This window comes from Nelumbo lutea, chromosome 1, assembly GCF_056320005.1.
Source record: "Nelumbo lutea isolate HS-2025 chromosome 1, American lotus-T2T, whole genome shotgun sequence".
NCBI classification, from domain to species: domain Eukaryota; kingdom Viridiplantae; phylum Streptophyta; class Magnoliopsida; order Proteales; family Nelumbonaceae; genus Nelumbo; species Nelumbo lutea.
The window spans coordinates 75,381,910-75,403,670 of record NC_142684.1 but is presented as its reverse complement, the minus strand read 5'-3'; the positions used below and the strand labels follow the sequence as shown (position 1 = coordinate 75,403,670).

Below are 21,761 nucleotides of genomic sequence, written 5' to 3'. Positions count from 1 at the left end.
GGATGGGGATTGAGGTCTGAATGAATGGAAATTTATTAAATCTTTCAATTAATAATAATAGAAATTTACCATGTGGTTGGTGCTCAATATATCATTTCTATCATCAAATTGAATATTGGGTTGACGAGGACAATATTTTCAAAACTATGTCAAACCAGATGGTTAGACTGAAAAAATTGGGAATCGAACACCGTTTCACCTCAAAATCGCTTTTTGTCCAAAAATTGTTTATTTGGTTAGCGAACTGTTGACTTGGGCGGTCGAACCATCAACCTTTACAGCAGTTTTTGTCCTTTTTTTGTTTTTCTATTTTTTTGTCAAAGCAGGTCATTCGTTCGAACCGAACATCGAACCATTCAACCCTAGAACGGTTCCCTATCCGGTTCAATTTTAAAAACCTTGGATGGGGAGTGGGTGCCTTGCCTTGCCTTGAGCTTGGCTTGGTGTGCGGCATGGCCTGGCCCAAGGCCCATGGACCAGCCTAACCCATGGCAAGGCTCAAGCCGTTGGCTGTACCAAACCGACCCCCCAAATTATCTTAGAGGGAGGCATGGCCCGGGGCGCCTCGTGGGCTAGCATGGCACAATTTGCACTTTGTGCGGGCCACATGCGAGTCGTGTCGTGCCAACCCAACACAACCCAATTTACACATCAACTTGAACCCGCCCAATACTAGGGACGGGGCAGGAAAATTCAATGATTCTCCATCCTTGATGAGGAGTGGGGTGCCTTGCCCCTGAACTCGTCCGGCATTGAGTGGTTTACCTTGCCCTGAACCCACATGACACTAGAGACGGGGTGAGGATGGGGTAAAGTGTCTTGACTATGGGGCAGGGAAAGGGATGGGGTGCCTTGCTTTGAACCCACCCCATTGTCATTCCTATATAATTGTTAATTATTGGTAGAATTAATAAAAATGCTAGCTTTTATAATTATTTTTATTTATTTAAAGTTAACCAAATTTTCATTTAAAAATAATAAAAAGAAAAAATTTTATTAAAATTATTAATAAAACTAAATTTATTAAAAAAATATATGTTCATATTCAATTAACAATAATTATTTTTATAAATCAACATTAAATGAAAAATAAAATTGTTAAATCTTTTAGATTTTCCCGTGCATCGCACGGGTCCCTGCTAGTTGAACAATTAAATATAAACCCATGACCCATTAACCTAAACTATGTTGCCTTCTATCCAAATATGAGTGTATGACAATAATCCAATATTGTTGCAAACTTTATAAAGTTTCGGTGCCAATTGATTTCGTCAATGTCATCCATAGAGGTTTAAAGTGGGCCATGCTGGCCTGCGGGCCCGTGCTGTATCGTGCCACGGGCTGGGTTGACTTATGGGTTGAGCCTTGGGCCAGGTCGGGCCATGTATCGGGTCAAAGCTATTTATTTAAAAAAATAACAAAAAACTTAAAATTTTAATTTTATATGAATTTTGTGTATACAATTGTTTATATATACAATAATTAAATAAATTAGTATAATAAATTTTTAAAAATTTTTTATTTTATTAATATATTATATACTATATATTATTTTATAATTATAATTTATATAATATTATATAAATATATATATATAAATAATATATATGGGTCATGCTAGGTCGGTCTGCGGGCTGGGCCGTGCTGGCCCATGGATCTAAAACCCCAGGCCCATCACAACCCGCATGATTGTGCCAAATTGGTCCAAGTTTGTGTCAAGCCACGGGGCGGCACGACTCGATTTACACCTCTTGTCATCCATTAAGACTATTACCTGTATTGAAAGGGGTGAGAAAACTTAACATCTTTTGTATCCATGGTGGAGGACTCTCTTACGATCGGTCGATCTATAAATTTCTAAAACCTTCCCTAAAGATTTTGATCTTTACTAAAACCTTTCCTGAAATTTGATAATTGCAATCACCTCCCCTGAATTTTATGACCAGGCACAGGTGCAATAGACCCCTATTAAAATCCTCTACCAAAGAGGCACAAATATGTAACTACTTTTGACCAAAATGTTTGTTTTTCAATTTTTCTATTATGGTACAAAGATAAAACTGCAACTTTAAATTTTCTTTTTTTGATGCTCTTAAAATTTGTATTGGGAGGTTTCTAACTTTCTATAGAAACAATATGAATGTAAATTTTCTTTGTAAGAAAGATCAAGGGAAGTGATTGCAATTATTAAATTCAGGGGAGGTTTCAACAAGGGTCAGAAACTTCAAGGGAGGTTTTAGCAATTTGTCCTGCACACCTTTCACATGCACTCTTAGTGTAACGATCACATTTGAAGCAGCAAATATTCTGCTAAATGCATTAATTCACCATAAATTTGACTTAGACAAAGGCAAGATGAACCATGGTTTTAAAAAATGACTCAGAAATAGAACTGTTCTGGTCACCGGTTTTCGAGTTGACAGTTCGACCGTCTAGTTCAAACGAATGATTCGTTCTGACAAAAATTAAAAAAAATTAAAAATTAAAAAGTTAAAAACCATTGAACAGGTCAACAAGTCGACGGTTCGACCACCCGAGTCAATGGATTGTTGACTGACTCAATGATTTTTGGCTAGGGACTGGGTTTGGGGTAAAATGGAACCGATTGCTTAAATAGTTCCTGAGCTGAACGGTCCAACCACCGGGTCAAAGGTGGTTCGAAAACCATGAGATGAACAAGTCAATGTTGTTTGTATATTTTTTTTTTTTTTTGTAAAGTGTTCACCCAAGCTTCACATTCACTTTAAGAAGGCGTTGCATTTCCTTTTGATAAGACCCTGAAGTATTACGCAATCCAAAAGTTCTTTTTATTCTACCTACGTTCACAACCATGATCTGACCTGCAGCATAGTCATATAGTTAATACCACGATGGCACGATCTATATTGGGGGTCCTAATCTCAAACGCCCAAAGATAGAGCTCATGTTGAAGGTGGTTGGAACTAGAACTGTCCCCTATAATGGTTCCATAGTTCTAAGAGGGGTCATTTATTAGAACACTCTTTATAGTTTCATGTATTTATTTAAAGCTATCTTATAGTTTTCATTTTATTAAAATATTCCTTATAGTTTACAACTTTTCATTGAGGAGTGCTTGTTTTAACATTGGGCCTGAGTGTTTATTCCAAAAATACCCCTAACACTTTTCCATACAGAAAACAAAATTGATCAAATATAACCAATAGAGTGGTTGCTCATAGGGGTGAACATTCAGTTTATTTGGTTAAAAACCAAACTGAATATTAACCAAATAAACCAAAATTTTAAAAATCAAAATAAAAAGATGAAAACCGAAATAATCAAAACCAAAATTTCCGGTTTGGTTTTTGGTTATTTCGGTTAAAAACCGAATTTAATTAATATATATAAAATATTATATATTATAACCTATTATGTATATTATAATATATATTATGAAATTGAATTTCATTATAATACATTATATATAATAAATATAAATATATAGCATATTATATATTATATGTTATATCTTGTATATTATATATTACATATTATATAATGAATTAATTTCTAACTCTGAAAACCAAAACCAAAAACTGAAAACTGAAATTCCTAAACACCGAACTAACTGAACCAAACTATCCAAAAACCAAAAAACTGAATCAAAAAAACCGAAACTGAAATTTTCAATTCGGTATTTCGATTTTAACCGAATAATGCTCACCCCTAGTTGTTCGTGTCTTATTAGGGGCAAAAATGATATTTTAATTTTTATTTTTCTTTTAATTAAATTTATTCAAATGAATATTAGGTCAAAACCATCATCTAATGGAAGGTTGATTAAGTAAACCCATTACAAACTATAACGGGTGTTTTAGTAAAATGCAAACGATAAAGTAGGTTTTAGTTAATCCATGAAACTATATGGGGTGTTTTAATAAATGACCCTTCTAAGAGTTTAAATAGGCTATTTAAATTCAAATCCAAACTCCATATGATTGAGATGGTTGGATAGTTAGGAGAGAATTTCTAGGGTTTAAATTTAATTCATTATAGGAAGTTCCTCACTTCCTTGATAGGAGGAAACCATCTATATCAAAACTTTGAGGGACCCCTTTCTCCTGGTCGTTGAACTTACTCTCTTTACCACTGAAGCTCCAAAGAAAATTTTGTTCCTATCTACACCTTTTGGGAGGAAAAAAAAATACTTCTAGTGACTGAAGGAGAATATCAACTCCTGCATCACCAAGTAAACAGATTGATGAAGATCCACTTCAAACCAGTGGGAGGTCGAAGGAAGAGATACAAGATAGATATGCCACATAACTGTGGAATTTCCTAGGAGAAAAAGCTCAAAGCCTCAAACAGAGGAGGTTTCAACGGTAGCAATGCCATTTTGAGGTAAAATATTTCTATTTCCATGTTTTTAATACTGTATTTCGGAAATGGATTTTGTGAATAGAAAGACTGATCGATCAGGTGTTGGTAGAATACCATGGCCGACTTTCAGTGGTATTAGGGCTGGTCCTCTTGACCATCATCCTAATGGCAGCCATGGAACTACACTAAACCTGAAGAGGTTCAACCTCAATAGAGCACAGTCAAGACGATCAGCTCTAATACCACTGAAAGTCGGCCACGGTATTCTACTGAGAAACAAACTCAACAATAAAATAAAACATTAATCGCCACAGACCTGATCGATCAGGTCTTTCTATTCACAGAATCCATGGCCGAAGTACAGTACTAAAAGTATGCAAATAAAAATATTTACCTCCAGATGATTGCTACTGTTAAGTCGAGCTTTTCCTCCTAGGAGACACCACCGGTATGTAGAACATCTTTCTTGTATCTCCTCCTTGACCTCCCTCTGATCTGAAGTCGATCTTCACCAATATGTTTACTTGGTGTTGGAGGGGCTGATCTTTCTGTGAGAAAATTGCATGAACACAAAGGGGTCCCTCAAAGTTTTGACACCATGGCCGACTTTTAGAGCTTCTAGGCAGTTCCCCCCTATCAAGGGACCCCTTTCTGGGCTTTTCTCTCACCACTCCACTGTCCATTTTGTCCCACCTACCTAGGTTACTTTGGAGCGGACTTTCATGCACAACCATCTAGTCCATCATGTTTTGTGACCTGCACTCATTCATTGTTTTGGAAGTGGTATATGATCTACATAATGGGAAAAAAAAGCTTGGCCCCATTTTCTGTCTAGGCACAAGCAAGCACGTCGAGCAATGGAGATTCACCCACCCAATGACTGTAGGTGATTGTTCTATACTAAATTTGTTTATGGCCCTAACCACAAGTAAATCTTGTATAATTTGCTTACGGGACAGAGACTTCTATCTAAACCAGTGAAGTTGAAGACAAATTGCAAGGATGAGAACAAGAAATATCAAGATTAGAAGAATATAAAGTAAACAAAGGAACCAAATGCAAGAACACAAGATTTAAATGGTTTGGCAACTTGTTGAATCCATGGGTGAAGATGAACAAAAAAATCCACTAAAAATCCAAAAAGAAGTTATAATGAGAAGAAAAACCAAAGTTAAAGAGCAACTATTTTCCCTACAACTATAAGAGAAACACTCTTCTGACCTCAAATGAACCCTTAACAAGATCTTTATGTCTGGAGCCAAGAAAGTGAACACAAAATCATAAACTTGTCTCACAAAGAAAGCCAAAATACAAGTTCCCTTAATGGCCAAGGTTCAAAATATCGCAATGTATTAACTAATACGTATCAGTTTTTAAACCCATCAATACTCGAAATACAAATGTTATGGATATTTTATTATTTGTATAGTAACAGTCACATCAAAACTAATTTTCAAAGAGTCAAAAGAAAATAATAAAAAATGGGTGAGTATCAAGGCTTGAAAGCACATGATACACGAACTTTTGGCAACGTGTGTTCCAATACTTGGAACCTTTAATAAGGACTCCTCTATGTGACTGACTTTAATTCTCTCATACAGCATCAAATGGATGGTGCAAAATTGGATGAATTGATTATGCATCCAAGGTGATTGTACAACAGCCATAACATGCCTCGAGTAAAGAACAGTCAGCAATGGCATTTAAACAAACTAATAGAATGTTACCACATGCCGATATACATACAGGAAAGGAAACCAAGCAGCATCCTTGCTAGCATATTAAAGACAACCATTAGGAAATCAAATTTGGTTTACACATACCCACCAGGGCATTCGAACTAACCAATGTCAAGTTTCTATTTGTGTATCTATTACCCAGTCCTCTTGGGGTTTGCTGTAAACTACATCAAATCATTTCAATATTTATAGAAATTCTTAACCTAATACGAAATATTTTGTTATTAACTTGAATTATTATGCAAGTATGGTGAGACAGCTCCAGAGAGCTATGTAAGAGAACCAAATTACCTTAGCAAATAGCTGGCTTCTGTCTTGGTAGGCATTTGGATTTGCAGTCTGTAGTTAGCAAGCATCATATAACTTGCTTAAATGCTGAGCATTTCTAGCATTTTTAATTTGGTTGATAGATTAGAACATGCTGCCATATATGTAGGTATTTCAGACAATAGGTGTGTCATAGTGTTGAAGATTATGGTCAGACTTATATGTGCTATAATATATGGCAGATTAAAGAAATGTCAGTATTCAACACATAAGAGGCATTTAATTTATTAGTGCTTGATTTGATTGGTGAATAGCCTCCGTAACAAAGCTTAGGTGAAAAAATCAAGCAAGGGAAAATAATCCTTTATTATCCAAAGTTTTAAGTTTCTTGTTTGTATTTCTTTTGTTTTTCTTTGGCCTGATAATCAAGATTCTGATTTGTGTGTTCTTTCCTAAAATCACCAATGTGGATATTTCCAAGGTTGCACATCTTGTAAACAAGTTTGCAAGTGATTTATAGGAAGGTAACTATTGGAAGTACATAACTCAATTATTTCTCAGTTGCCATGTATTTCCTTTTTAACTAAATAAATTTAGAGTTTGACTCAACACCATGGATGGGGATGTACTTCGGATGTCAGACTAGCCATAGATTGAGCAACTGGAATTTACATTTTGAGATGGGTAGACATCAGAGGGGAAAACCTGAAAACTGCGAAATGTATTCTCCTGTAATAGATATATGCAGCCTAATGTACTAAATGAATTATGATCAACCAGAGAATTTGTTTTATGTGACAGCAATCATTACACTGTTTTAAGTTATAAGTAGTTTATTGGGCAATATTTGATCATGAATAATTAAGGACTATAGAATAAGGAAATTTTTTATTGCTGAGGAATACCTTAGCACCAAACATTTGATGTGAGATGAAAAATGATCAGTCTCCTTTTTCCCTCCAAAAAGACCCACCAAATAACACGAATAAGAATCTCATTGCATCTATGAAAAAGATCGAGAGATGGTACAAGATATGTATTCCTAAAAATTAAATGTGAGATAAGCAAAAAATAATGCATCAAATATTGTAAATCATGCCTTCTTCGCTGAAAAATCAAGGATGAATTCCCTGATTTCATCACTGGCTGCTCGATCAAGTGCTGTCCTGCCGTCTGAATCTTTGACAGTGTAACTGGCTCCAGCTCTCAACAGTTCCTCAATTTTAGGCTTGTCACCTTCGGACGCAGCCATCATCAACAAGATGTCTACAGGATGTATGCTTTGATTTAAAAGAGCATACATCTTATCATAAGAACCCTCTACTGCAAGCATCCCCATGTAATTGAAATACTGCAAAAGAAGTTTCCTGTCATTACTATTGAAGCCCTATCGAATTTAAGTGCATTATCTTCCGAACACAGATGGGGTCATTGACTCATTGAGGTTTTTATGAGAGCATTCTTATCTATGTACATCAAACATTTCTCATTAGAGTGATTCAACCAAAATGCTAGAAGAGCTGTTAATAGAAAACCAGAGAAACTTCACAAACAAAGAGATTGATAGAGCATCAGAAGAACATAAACAAAATAAACCCAAGAAAAGAGAAAACCGTGGGCTCAAAATTCTAGAGTTAAAATGCTTGGTTGAAGGGAATTCAATTTGGATTTTCTAAGAGTAAGAAGATAGTGAAGCCCCTATACTACCACTCCAAAAGTTCTGATTCATCAGAAAGCAGAACCCATCTCTGTTTGGGGAAGCAGAAAAACCTTCACAACTCATAATCCGTAATAGGAACAACGATAACAACAAACAACTATCAGTCGAAAAAAAATTACCTGTTCAACATCATCTCGATCAAAATCATCACGAGTCTGGCTGCCGTAGACCCCAGCATCTTCGGCATTAACACCCCTTTTCCCGAATTTAAACCAACATTTGGCTCTAGAACCGCTACAGGGTCCAATTTTAGAACCAATTTTGCACTCTCTAAACCATCCAAGCCCTCTGCGTCCACCCAAAAATTGAGAACTATACTTGTTTAAAGAAGACGACCCACAAGTTGCCGAAGGAAAGTTCAGTTGAACGGAACAGGGGACTGACGCCATTAAAAAGTTTCAGAACAAACAGCTTAACAATCTAAGTTCTACATAAACCAATGAGACTCCAAGGATCGTTCCAGAGAGAGAGAGAGAGAGAGAGAGAGAGAGAGGAGCCCGAAATCCGAATCGTAGCTCTGCTCTATCTGTTCTTCCAATCTTCTTTATCCACTTATCTAGATGGAAATCTATTAACGGAATCCAACGGATAAAGATAGACCTCCCTATCATAATGCCAATAATCTTCACCGTTCAAATGGTATATTCATTTCTAAAACCAGGCTCTTCAAATTAGTAGAGGCTCATATTTTAGTAGCATAGATTTCGATTTCCGTGTTCGTCCGATGAGCATCAACCTGTTTTGCAAGTAGCAAGGAGAGTTGGATGGTTTGGATTGAAATTGAATGATGTGCAACTGCCCCGTTTATTTCGGCCGTTGCGGATTAGATCGGAACCGACCCGACTATACAAACAAACAAGGAGAAACAAGGAGAAAGAAATCAGAATCAAAATCAAAATCAAAACCCTGTCCCTGTCTCTGGCAAGAGTAAGCCAATAGACAGAGCAGTCTCCAGTCTCGTTGCATCTTCTGAGCAAATCTTTAATACATGGAAGGTACAAAAATACTTCAGAGTAGTGAATTTCTATATATGTAAAAGGGGAAGCCTTCTGAGTTATAATTTCTAAGCTGTTGTTTTTTAATCCTTCATGCCTTCTGAGCTGAAAAAGAGAGGATGAATTCCTTGATTTCGTCGGTGGATTGATCGAGTGCAGTCTTGCCATCAGAACCCTTGACGGTGTAAAGAGCTCCAGCTCTCAAGAGCTCCTCGATCTTGGGCTTGTCACCTTCCGAAGCAGCCATCATCAACAGGACGTCCACAGGGTGTACGTTCTGGCTGAGAAGAGACTCCATTCTATCATATGAACCCTCTGCCGCCAGCATCCCCATGTACTCGAAATACTGCAGATAGACATGGAATCAATGCCCCATTCGTTATTCAGAGCTGATGAGTAGAGTCGTAGAGATAACAAGGAAACAAGGAAGCAAAGAAACAATCGAGGAGGAAGGAGGGAGGAGGAGGATTAAGTACCTGTCCAACGTCATCTCGATTGTAATCATCTCGACCTTGGCTACCGTATATCCCAGCACCTTCAGCGTCGACACCGTTGGTTCCGAATTTGAACCAGCACTTGGCTCTGGAACCGCTGCAGGGTCCGATTTTGGACCCTATTCTGCAAGCTCTAAACCATCCAAGCCTCTTTCGAATGCCCAGAAATTTAGAACTAAATTTGGACTCAGACGAAGAAGAAAGACAACTAGTGTTAGTTGTTGAAGGCAATATTGGTTGAATACTACAGGGAATGGACGCCATTGAAGTTTCAGGGGAAGGAATGAGAATATGAGATGAACCCAGAGAAAAGAGAAAATCTAAGGCCTTTACGTAAACAAACCACTGCACTGAAATGAAATTAAACGAACAGACATTTGGAGATCATAGTAGGTAGGTCAAGGTGGTAGTGTAGTAGCCTTATAATAATACTAAAAATCTGCAGAGGTCGCAAATGGCGATGGTTTTGTAAAACCGGGACAGACTGTCGCAACCAGTGGGGCCGCCTTATCAAGTTCGCATAGTTCAGTAGGCAGCGGATTAGTATCGGGGCGATCCTAAGGACCATCCAACGGTAACGGCCACATTCTGAGTCTGAGAGCGTATCCAGTTTGCAGCTGGGCTGAGAAAGAAGATGACTGCCTGGCTGGAAATCCGCTTAACAGCGCCCGCCCATGTATTTGGGTGTTGGCTGGGAGGGCAGAGAGCCCCGCGTATTTCCAGTCTGACTCTAGAAGAGTTGCTGGTTTTGGTTTTGTACTTGAAAAGGCTCTCAGCAAATTAACAGCGCCCGCCCGCCCATTCTGGTTTTGGTTGTGTACTAACAATTTAATTTATGTTTTTTTTTTCGGATTATCAACTTAAATATTTTTAAAATATTTAATAATATCTAATAGATTTAAATAAATAAATTTTAAATAATAAAAAAATTAAATATTTTATAAATTATTTAAATATGTAAATAACTAAATATTTATCATAACTATATTTTAAATAGTTAAAATAACGAAATTATGTAATAAATTTAAAAAATTTCTTCAAAGTAAAAAAATAATTATAACATAATAATGAAATTAATAATATTATTAAAATTAATAATGAAATTATGTAATAATAGTATAAATAATGGTTTTGTGGATACCTAAATTCAATAAATAATTAATATTTTTAAATTTAAATACTTTACATATTATTTAAGTATTTAAATAACTAAACATTTTGAATAACAAAATATTTAACATAACTAGATTTTAGATAGTTAAAATAAAAAAATTATGTAATAAATTTAAAAATTCTAACAAGTAGAAAAATAATTATAACATAACATTGAAATTAATAATAATTTAATATCTTTACATAATATTGTAAATAACTAATTTCACTTATATCAATTAATAATTCAAGAAAATAACTTTCAAATTTTAATATTTGTTATTAATAATTTTAAACTCTTAATCTGTATTTATTATATAATTATATATATTAAAATTAATATTTATTGTATTTTAGTAATTATTTATTGTTTTCTATGATAAATGTATTTTCAATGATTATGTATGAATTTATTTTATTTTGTTATTTAATAGAAAACTTTCAATAATTATTGGAGACTAAATTACTATTATTGAAAATTTTAAATTTAATTCATTGTACTTATTGTATTTTTGTTATAACTTATTGATTAATATTTATAAGAGATTAAACTATTATTTTAGATTATACTATTTACTGATTAAGCTAATATACTTTTAGTACTTATTGTATTTTTGTAATTATTGTTTTTTTATCATCAATATATTTTCAATAATTATGTATTTTCGCTATAAATTTTTAATAATTATTGGAGATTAAACTATTGTTATTTATTAGAGATGAGACTACTAATTTTTACTGAAATTATGAGTGTTCATGGGTTGGTTTGGTTCGGTCATAGGCTATTTGGCCAACCAAATTGACTTGATCAGGTTGGGGAGTTGGTCAGTTAGGACCTTTTGTGAAAACTGACCCACTTAAGTCGTATCGGTTTGGGTCGATTTTTTGGTTTTGTCAGTCGGTTCAAATGATTTAAACTTAAAAATTTAATTTAATTTTAAAAATTACAATGCAATTATTAAAAAATAAATTTAAAAATTAGATTTATGATATAAAACATTTTAGACTAAGAAATACGAAAAATTTCCTATTTTCCATATTAAAAATTATATTTAAAATATAAAATATTAATATATATCCATGGTTAGGTCGTTCGATTTTGGTCAATTTGGAAATGGCCAAAGTGAAACTGATCTAACTTGGTCAAATTGGGAAATTTTTTTAACTAAAGCCGACCTAAAATACTAGAAAACCGACCAACTCAGGTCAAGTTGATCGGGTTGGTCGGTTTAATTAGTTTGATGAATAAACCTAACTGAATTTAATTATTGTTATTTTTGTATTATAAAAATTTTTATCAAAAGTAGTATATAAAATATGAATAATTATTAATTATCTAAAAAGTTAAAAATATAAAACAATTGTATACTCTTATGTGTTCACATCTACACTCCACAACATCCCACAGCATATTCCCGTCATTTATTGGGAACATCTCCCAATGATGACATCATCAGTTCCGATACTATCATCAAGATATGTTCCCAATACATGATGGAGATGTACTATGGCACGTTTGTGGGGCACATATGTGAAATCTACTCTTATGTGTTTCTATTAGGGTCATTTACTAGAATGCACCTTATAGTTCTACATATTTACTTAAACCTACCTTATAGTTTTCATTTTACTAAAACGTCACATATATTTTACAACTTATTTGCTTAATCAACATTTCATTAATGAGTATTTGTTTTGCCATTAGTAGGGTTGTTCATAAGAAGGCCCAACCCGACCAAACTGACCAACCCAGATCGACCCAACCCGAGTTGGCTAGGTTTTCATCAGCACCGGTCGGTTCCGGGTTGGACAAATTTATAAACCAAAATATCGGGTTGGTTTCGGTTTCCTTGTATAAAACCCGAAACCGAACCGAATTGAACTAGTCTTCCTACTTAACTAGTCTTCTACTAGAACTAGAACAGCCCTATCTTCTAGTTCCTACTTAACTAAATCTATCCTAATTTCTATAGTCTTTTTATGGTCAAGAAGATGATGACATGGACAAAAGTAGCTTCTTTTTCAGCCAAAGAAATGAATCACAAAAGATGATCAGAAGTTTAAGAAATAAGGAAACTCTGGAGCTTTGTGTGGAAAAGGAAGTCTTACAGCTTCCTTCCTCTAATAGCAAATCAGGATCACTGGGTCTGAATCCAACGTCTCAATTCAAAACTTATGCCTAGATGGCTACTCTAGGCTCTGAGAAAGGACAGTTGGGAACCCAGACATGAAAAATTCTCTACTCAATGACAGGTGATGGTCAACAAAGGTCTAAACAGATTAAGGTTGCTTGCTTACCAATGAAATACAAAAGCTTTTTAAGTGTTGTGGAACAGGGATTAGTAAGGTTGACATTGAACCAAAGGTGAGACAAGTTTCAGAAATAAGGTTTGACTACAGGAGCAAAACCGAAACCGACCCAACCCGACTCAAACCGACCAGGTCGGTTTTGTCTATCAGTGGGTCGGTTTTGGTTTCCACCTTAGGTAACCCGACCAGGTCGGCTCGGTTGGGAAAACCCTAGTACACTGACCCAACCCGACCCGTGTATAGCCCTAGCCATTAGGCCCATGATTTTATACCCTTAACACTTTTTTTGTACATAAAACAAAATTGATCAAATATAGTTAATAGAGTGATTGTTCATGTCTTATTAAGGGCAAAAATGGTATTTTGATTTTTATTTTCTTTTGATTATATTTATTTAAATGAGCATTAGGGTCAACACTATCATCTAATAGAAGATTGATTAAATTTATTACAAATTATAAGTAATGTTTTAGTAAAATGCTAAATATATAATAAATTTTAATAAATCCATAAAATTATAAAGATATTTTAATAAATAATAATTTCTATTATTTAGATTCCGCTCAACAAATCCCAAACATCGCATGGTCCCCATTAGTTAAAAAAGAAAAAGAAAAACACTTGAAACGAAGCCTAAATAATACGTTTTCCAACATACTACACCACATATTAGTTCGTATTAATTCCTATGCATCTGGGTCGTACAAGAGTTGGATGGTTAGAACCACGTCGTAGATGGCCATATATCCCCACGATCTGACGAATGAATGGCGATGTAATCATACGGTCTGGATTGGATGTTTCGAACTTATCTGCCTGTATTAGTCCATGCGGGATGGGAAATGTCGCTTTTGGCCCAAACTTCAAGAAAAGCTCTGGATTTGGTAAGGACTGTCGATGCGCATAAAACGAGTCGGATCTGAACTGGACCAATTTGTTCGCATTCGTTGAATGTTGATATATGGGCCGGATCTATATATGGACCAATTTCTCCACATCCCCTCACGTTTTTCACAATCATAAAAACCTCCCCTGATTTCATTTTCACAACACTTCTTTGATGGAGCACAATCCAATCGGTCCTATCTGTCAACGATTTTGTCTCTGGTTAGAGCAAAAGGTGTCTGAAACGGAGAAGAAAGCGAGTAATCTCTGGGGAGGAACCCGGTGAGAGTGCTCCAAAGCTCAAGTTAGTATTTCCTCAAAAGTAAGATAAAAAACCAGATGGCGCAAAATTATCACATACCTCCTTCTTGGGGGGAAGAAAGCCTTTTATAACCACTTCGCGCACTCACTCCCAAGCTTCTGTCAGGTCGGGTATCATTACCTCTGCACTTCTGTCAGTTCGAGTGTCATCACCTCTGCTGAGGTAGACAACCGCCACTGCTCTCTTTGTCGGAGGTGGCGGTGGCAGGTGGCCGTCGAAGTGCGGCTATCAAGTGTCAAATCCTAAGTTAGTCAGGTGCGCCGCCTCAGGATACAGACTCCTTTAGTGTCAGGTCAGGTACGATTGTTCAGTTCGGCATCCTGGAGCCGAAGTACTGGAGTAGTGTACGAGGTGAAGTCTTGAATTCGGATAGAGGTGTGGCCCGAACTGCCCTGAGGCGGGCCAGTTTGGGTTGTTGCCTTTTGCGCTCCTCGTAAGGCTCAGGGTCAAAGGGAGAGTTTGGGCTCCTTTTGGGGAGCTTGGACCGCTGGTTCCTCCTCTCGGAGCTCGCACCTTGAGCGTACTGTCGTGCCGAGCTGTTGCCTCTGCCACGTGTTGAGTGGTCAAGAGGTCGGGCCAAATCTTCCTTCATCAATTCCCACCCACTCCTCGCGTTAAGGGGCTTGCCCTGGCGCGGGGAGTTCGCGAGGTGGCAAGTGGATTTGACCTGTACTTCGAATTGGTTTGACTGATAGCATGAAGTGCGCATTCGTTAGGAGATTTCTGGGTTTCTCGAGCACCAAAAAGTCAGGAAACGCGCCAATCTGTGATAGCGCGCGTTTATTTCAAATTTTAAAAAATGCATCGTTGGGAGACGAGACAGCGGGCGTTATTTCAAAATTGAAAAAATGTGTCGATGTCACCTTTAATGTGGGGAGATGTGCGGCGACGCTGCTTCAGTTCCAAAAGACGTGCAGCTAATCACATCTCGGTCTTAGGAAACGTGCAGTCAGCTTGATCGTGGGCCGTTGGATTTGCCTCGATCAGAACCGTCAATTTTCGGTCACTGTGGGTATAAATAGTGGGGACCCCAGTCGCTTTTCAATGCCATTCTCCTGCGTTTGCTTCTTGAGCTCACGTCCAAGTTTTTAGCTCGCATCAACCTCCTGTAGTCTGTTTGCTTTTTCTGGGTGAGTCAGTACTTTCTTCCTGGTATTCTTTTCCTCCCGATGTCTAGCTCGGACAGCTTAGACAGTTCTTCGAGGGGGTCAGATGCAGGTTTTACGAATCGAGCTGCATCCCCCGATAGCCTTAGTGAACCCAAGGTAGAGCTCGAGGAGGAGCTCGAGGAAGAGTTCAAACTCGTAGGCCGAGTCACCTCGGGTAGTTTGGCATCTTCCTCCCATCGAGGTCGGACGTTAGACAAGTTTGGTCTCTCAACCATGACGCCTGAGGGGCTTTACTCCCTTATCACCCAGTTCAACCTGCCTAGGGAGTACACTTACTTTACACCCTCAGGTGACTTCCCTGGGGAACACGGTTCCGATGAGATCGTGATATTTTGGGAGCAGCTCGTCGTTGGGTTGCGCTTACCTTTCCACCCTCTCATCATCGAGGTTATGAACCACTTTGGCATTACCGTCGGCTAGCTCCACCCGAATTCTATTCGTAATTTGGTGGGGACTATCTCCCTCTTTTGCGAATAGATTTTGCCTTTAGACCTGGAGATCTTTTCTTCCATTCTAATGCTTAAGAAGCAAGCGGGTCCCCTTTCCGGGCGTAGGTGGGCGTACTACCTGTCTCCTCGCCCGGGTTTCAAGCTTTTACACGATCTTCCCAATAAGGTCCCGGCATGGAAACAGGACTACTTCGGGGTGCAAAGTGCAATGGGGTGGTCGTTCCAAACCGGGTGGGGGATGGCTGCCCCCGATGCTGGTGTTACACTTGATAGGGAGACGGCGAAGGGCCTCCGGGAATGGGCACGGCTTGGGCTAAAATGCCACCATTATCTGACAGAGGCCAAGCTCATCGAGGCCGGCCTGAGTTCGGGTAGGTTCCTTGCTCAGAGGCTTGCCTTTTGTTTTGCTTTCCGTTCTTTCTTTTTCTTGATGCCGAGCTCTTTTTGTAGGTGTGATGGATGCAAAAAAGACTCGCGGTGGGAACTTGTTTCATTTCATGAAGAGGAGGAAGCGAGTTGCCAAACGAACTCGTGTCGAACTGCCTCGAGATGCGGAGCTCGAGATACCGGGCTACCTGCCAGTGGATCTGCCCAGGGAGCCCGAGATGGCCCCTCCAGTACAAGAAGCGGCAGGGGCCCCTTATGTCAAGGCTGCTTATACGGGGGCTCCTCCTTACACTGAGTCTGCTTATACGCGAGCTGAGCCTTCAGGCTCGGGAGGCCAAGGCGAGTTCAGAAGCGTGTTATCGTCGAACCACACTCTTCAAAAAAGTAGGGAGGCGTTTACCCTAAGGAGGTCGTGGCGTGAGCCGAGCTTCCTTTGAGCCATGTAGCCGGGTGTACTGCCTCTTTTGCCATGCTGGTAAGTCAGCGGCTTCTTGTCGGGCTCCTTGTCATTACCTTTCTTGCTATTGCTCTTTGAATATTCTCGTTATTTTTCCTTTTGGTAGGTGAACTCCTCTATCCATGCCTTAGCGGCCCAAGCGGAAATGAGCTCGAGGCGGGCACGAGCTGCCAAAGAGGCTTCCCACGCTGCCGAAGCGGCTTCTCGCGCTGCACAGACCAGGCTGGCGAGGTCTCAGAGAGACACCGAGGCCATGGGAGTGGTGGTGAAGAGCATGGCAAACCTGAGGCTGGACTTGCAGCATCAGGTCGAATACCTTCAAGAGGATATTAGGGAGAGGACAGAGATCTTTTCTCAAGGCATCGATGATGCCAAGAAGAAGGCCGTTGAAGACTATATCGCCTCGCCGCGCTTTGACGACCTGATGGTGGGCTCGTACAGAAGGGGTTTTAAACTGAGCTGGTGGATGATTAGGAATACGTACCCCGAGCTCGACATCAACGCCATAACTACTTCACGCATTACTCAGGAGATGGCCAACGCAGCTGATGGTGAACCGGATTCTGAGGATGAGGCGGGACCCTTGGGTATCGTCAACGTGCCTTTCGAGGATGAGGACTGAGATTTGTCGGACTGCTGGAGAAATTTTTTTTTTGGAATGTACACGGAGTATTTTTTAATGAAATGTTCTTTTGATTAAGTTGTTGTCACCCTCTTTTTTCCGAACTGACTATGTTGTCGAACCGACCATATGCCTCTGATGATGTGATGCCGAGGTCCTTATCAGTTTGTTGTTTTCACTTTGCCTGTCAGCTTGGTGTTAGCATTTTGCTTTTGCGTGCCCATGCCGAAGGGGAGACTAAGTCTTATGGTGCCGAGGTCCTTGTTAGCTCGTCATTCTAACCCTTAGGATCTGATAACGACTCCTAGTCCACTTCGCTTGGTAATTTATAGGTAGTATCATCTTAAGTTAACGACATTCCACGCTCGGGGTACTTGTTTTCCCTCTAACATTTCGAGCTCGTATGCTCCCCCGAACGCTCTCTTTACTCGGTAGGGCCCTTCCCAATTCGGTCCAAGTTTTCCCACACCGGGCTCGGGTGCCATGATCTTACGGAGAACCAGGTCGTCGACGCGGAAGTTCCACTTTTTTACTCTAGCATTTTAGTAGCTACTCTTTGCTGGTAAGCTGCGGTCCAGATGTATGCGAGGTCTCTTACCTCGTCCAATAGGTCGAGGTTGGTACGTAGCTCATCTCCGTTTGTCTGATCGTCATATGCTTCTAGTTGTAGTGTAGGTACTTCGATCTCCGTTGGGATTACCGCTTCAATTCCGTAGGTGAGGTTAAAGGGGGTCTCTCCCGTGGCGGTTTTTTCTGTAGTTTGGTGAGCCCATAGAACACTTGGTAGCTCATCCGCCCACAACCCTTTAGCTTGGTCTAGTCGCGTTTTCAGTCCGTGGAGGATAGATCTGTTCATCACTTCTGTTTGACCGTTTTCCTGCGGGTGCGTGACCATTGTGAAGTTCTACCGAATCCCCATATCTTGGCACCATTCCTAAAACTTGATGTCCTCGAACTGCTTGCCATTGTCGGAGATCAGTACCCGAGGTAACCCGAAGCGGCATACTATGTTCTTCCAAAAGAAGTTATGTACGTTTCGAGCTATAACTGTTGCGAGAGGTTCAGCTTCTACCCACTTTCTGAAGTAATCTACCGCCACCACTAAGAACTTCCTCTCACCTGTTGCTGGCGGGAATGGCCCCAGGAGGTCGATGCCCCATTGCGCAAAGGGCCATGGACTGGTGAGATAATTGAGGTTGGCGGCAGACTGATGGTGGATAATGGCATGCTTCTAACACTTGTCGCATTTTCTGACGAGCTCGACGACCTCTGCCTTCATCCTTGGCCAGTAGTACCCTTGTCGAAGTGCCTTTTGGGCGAGGGCCCTACCCCCCAAGTGTCCACTACACAGACCTTCATGAGTGTCACGGAGTACGAGATCGGCTTTGGCAGGTCACAAGCAACGTAGGTAGGGGAGCATGTAGGACTGTCGGTACAGCCGTTCGTCTATTATGACATATTTGGTTGCTTGGCGCTGCACCCTTCTAGCTGCATTGCGGTCTGCAGGGAGGGTCCCATCTAGCAAGAAGCTCGCGAGTGGGTTGATCCAGCTCGGCTCTGCTTCAAGGACGGGAGCAACCTCCTTTGCCCCACTGAGAATGCTAGGTCGAGGTAAGTCCTCTATGTACACGATTCTCATGGCGTTGTGACTGATGTTGGCTAACCGGGATAGGGCATCGGCCTCAGTGTTCTCTAACCTCGGGATTTGCTTGATGAAGTGTGACTGGAAGTTGAGCAAAGCCTCCTTTACCTTTGCCAAGTAGGGGATCATAGTTAGCTCGCGTGCTTCGTATTCGCCCGTTACCAGGTTGACCACAAGCTGAGAATCGCTACAGACAACTATATGTTTTGCTCTTACCTTTTGCACCTGGGCCAGCCCGGCTATCAATGCCTCATACTCCGCTTCATTGTTGGATGTCGCGAACTCAAAGCATAGCACGTATTCCAATTTCATGCCACCCTGGCCACGTAGGACTATTCCAGCCCCACTGCCCTGTTGGTTCGAAGAGTCATCTACGTGAAGGATCTAGGGCTCCTCATCACAGTTCGCGTTTGGCCTAACTCGGAGAGATGCCACCCTGGCTGCTACCTCATGGGGTTCAAACTCTATTGGCCTGTGAGCTCCAGGCTCACCCGAACTGGGGATCTCGGGCTCAACTGGCCTAGGGACTTCAAAGCTGAATGTGCACCCGGCGATAAAATCTACTAAGGCTTGGGCCTTAATAGCAGTTCGTGGCTTATACTGGAGGTCGTACTCACTGAGCTCGATGGTCCACTTCGTCAGCCGACCAGAAACCTCGGGCTTGAGTAAGACTTGCCTTAGAGGTTTGTCAGTCAAGATGATGACAGTGTGAGCCTGGAAATATGGGCAGAGTTTCCGAGCTACAATTATCAGTGCGTATGCTAGCTTTTCTATCTGCAGGTATCTCGTCTCTACTCCCTGCAGAATTTTACTAACATAATAGAATGGTCGTTGGACCTGATCTACTTCTTTTATTAGTACCGAACTGACCACCTCGTCGCTTGCCGAGAGGTACAGTTCTAAGACCTCGCCCTCCTCGGGCTTGGTTAAGACCGACACACTAGAAAGATAGTTCTTTAGCTTATTGAATGTGAGTTGGCAGTCTCGGGTCCATTCGAAACCTTTGCCTTTAATTGCCTTAAAGAAAGGCAGGCAGCGGTCTGTCGACTTGGACATGAAGCGGCTCAGAGCGGCTATGCGGCCATTTAGCCTCTGAACCTCTTTTACTTTTCGGGGTGGTCTCATATCTAGGATGGCCTTTATCTTGTCCGGGTTGGCCTCAATACCGCGCCGGTTGACGATGTACCATAGGAACTTACCCGAGGTGACTCCGAAGACACTTGTTTGGGTTCAATTTCATGCTAAATCAACGCAGAATTTGGAAGACAGAATCTAAGTCTTGTATTAATTCATGCAAAAACTTTGTCTTGACGACCATGTCGTCTACATAACATTCTATCTTCGTGCCAAATAAGGGCTGAAACAGCTTATTCACAAGTCTTTGGAAGGTCGTCCCAGCATTCTTTAGTCCAAAGGGCATGACCTTGTAACAGTACACGCCGAACTCGGTTATGAAGGTGGTTTTTTCCTCATCAGACTGGTCCATCCTGATTTGGTTGTAGCCCGAGTAGGCGTCCAAGAAGCATAGCAACTCATGTTTCGAGGTCGCGTCCACTAGGCGGTCAATTCTGGGGAGGGGGAAGCAATCTTTTGGGCAAGCTCGCTTCAGGTTAGTGTAATCAACGCACATGCGCCACTTGTCGTTTGCCTTTTTTACCAGCACTAGGTTGGCTACCCAGCTCGGGTAATGAACTTCCTTTATGAAGTCTGCTGCGAGGAGCTTTTCGACCTCCTCGTCAACTGCCCTCCAGCGCTCTGGGGCTAAGTTGCGTTTCTTCTGTCTAATGGGTCTGACTACAGGGTCAGTATTAAGTTTGTCAGTTATAAGGATGGGGTCAATATCGGGCATATCAGCCACGGACCATGCAAAAATATCTAAATTTTGAAGTAAGAAACTCACCAGTTCAGTTCGTAGAGGTTCCTGGACGAAAGCATCGATCTGTAGTGTCTGATTCGGGTCCGCAGCTGAAGTTGGGATTGCGACCATTTCTTCTATGGGCGAATCTCGTTCTTCACCTTGCTCCGTAGGCCGCTCCAGTTCGATGTCGTCGACCACCTTGGTTTTTCCCTTCAAGGTAGCAACATAGCACTTGTAGGACTCAAGTTGGTCGCCCCGCACTACCTCCACACCGAAGTCTGTAGGAAACTTCATTGCCAAGTAGTAGGTGGAGACCACTGCCCGTAGGACAAGAGTGATTGGCCGCCCTATTATGGCATTGTATGGGGAGGGGGTCGCGACCACCAGGAAATCGTGGTTGAGTCTGACCGCACAGGGCCATGTGCCGACTTCTACAGGTACTGTTATTTTCCCAAGGGGCCTGACTTCCTCTCCGCTGAAGCCCACCAGAGGAGTGTTTGCGGGCTTCAACTCGCTTCTCTACAACTGAAGCTGGTCAAACGCCGACTTGAAGAGAATGTCCGCCGAGCTGCCTGAATCAACAAGTATGCACCTGACTTCGAAGTTGTTGATCCCTAGTTTTATGACAAGCGAATCATCGTGGGGGTAGTGGACCCCTCGCGCATCGTCTTCCGTGAAGAAAATTGGTTCCTCCGCCTTTGGCCTCTTCGGAGGGTTCTGTTCTTCTCGGGCAGCTTTGCGAACTGACGCCCGGGCCGCTACCGAAGTACAACCCGCTACCACCGAACCTCCCACTATCACGTGGATGGTTCCCCGAACTGGCCTCTCTTCCGGAGGCTGTCTTTGCGACGGTTTGGCCGGCCTGCTGCTGGACTCGAGAGCATCCTTACCGTGCTCCCCTTACCGACTTGTCTTACTATTATTATTATTATTATTATTATTATTATTATTA

At 40.6% G+C, this 21,761-nt stretch overlaps 2 protein-coding genes across 2 annotated transcripts; both read right to left on the bottom strand.

Moving 5' to 3' along the window:
• Positions 1-7,324: 7,324 nt before the first annotated feature.
• Positions 7,325-8,910, bottom strand: LOC148875426 (protein LHCP TRANSLOCATION DEFECT-like). The gene is made up of 2 exons (XM_088964686.1): positions 8,187-8,910; positions 7,325-7,698 (listed from the first exon to the last, which is right to left on the bottom strand). Exons 1-2 carry the CDS (start codon positions 8,454-8,456, stop codon positions 7,441-7,443), a joined length of 528 nt encoding a protein of 175 aa, XP_088820812.1. The 5' UTR covers positions 8,457-8,910; the 3' UTR covers positions 7,325-7,440.
• A 28-nt stretch (positions 8,911-8,938) lies between these two features.
• On the bottom strand, positions 8,939-10,282 carry LOC148875425 (protein LHCP TRANSLOCATION DEFECT-like). The gene is made up of 2 exons (XM_088964685.1): positions 9,539-10,282; positions 8,939-9,408 (listed from the first exon to the last, which is right to left on the bottom strand). The coding sequence occupies exons 1-2, from the start codon at positions 9,818-9,820 to the stop codon at positions 9,154-9,156; spliced, it is 537 nt and encodes a 178-aa protein (XP_088820811.1). The 5' UTR covers positions 9,821-10,282; the 3' UTR covers positions 8,939-9,153.
• Between the last annotated feature and the right edge of the window lie 11,479 nt (positions 10,283-21,761).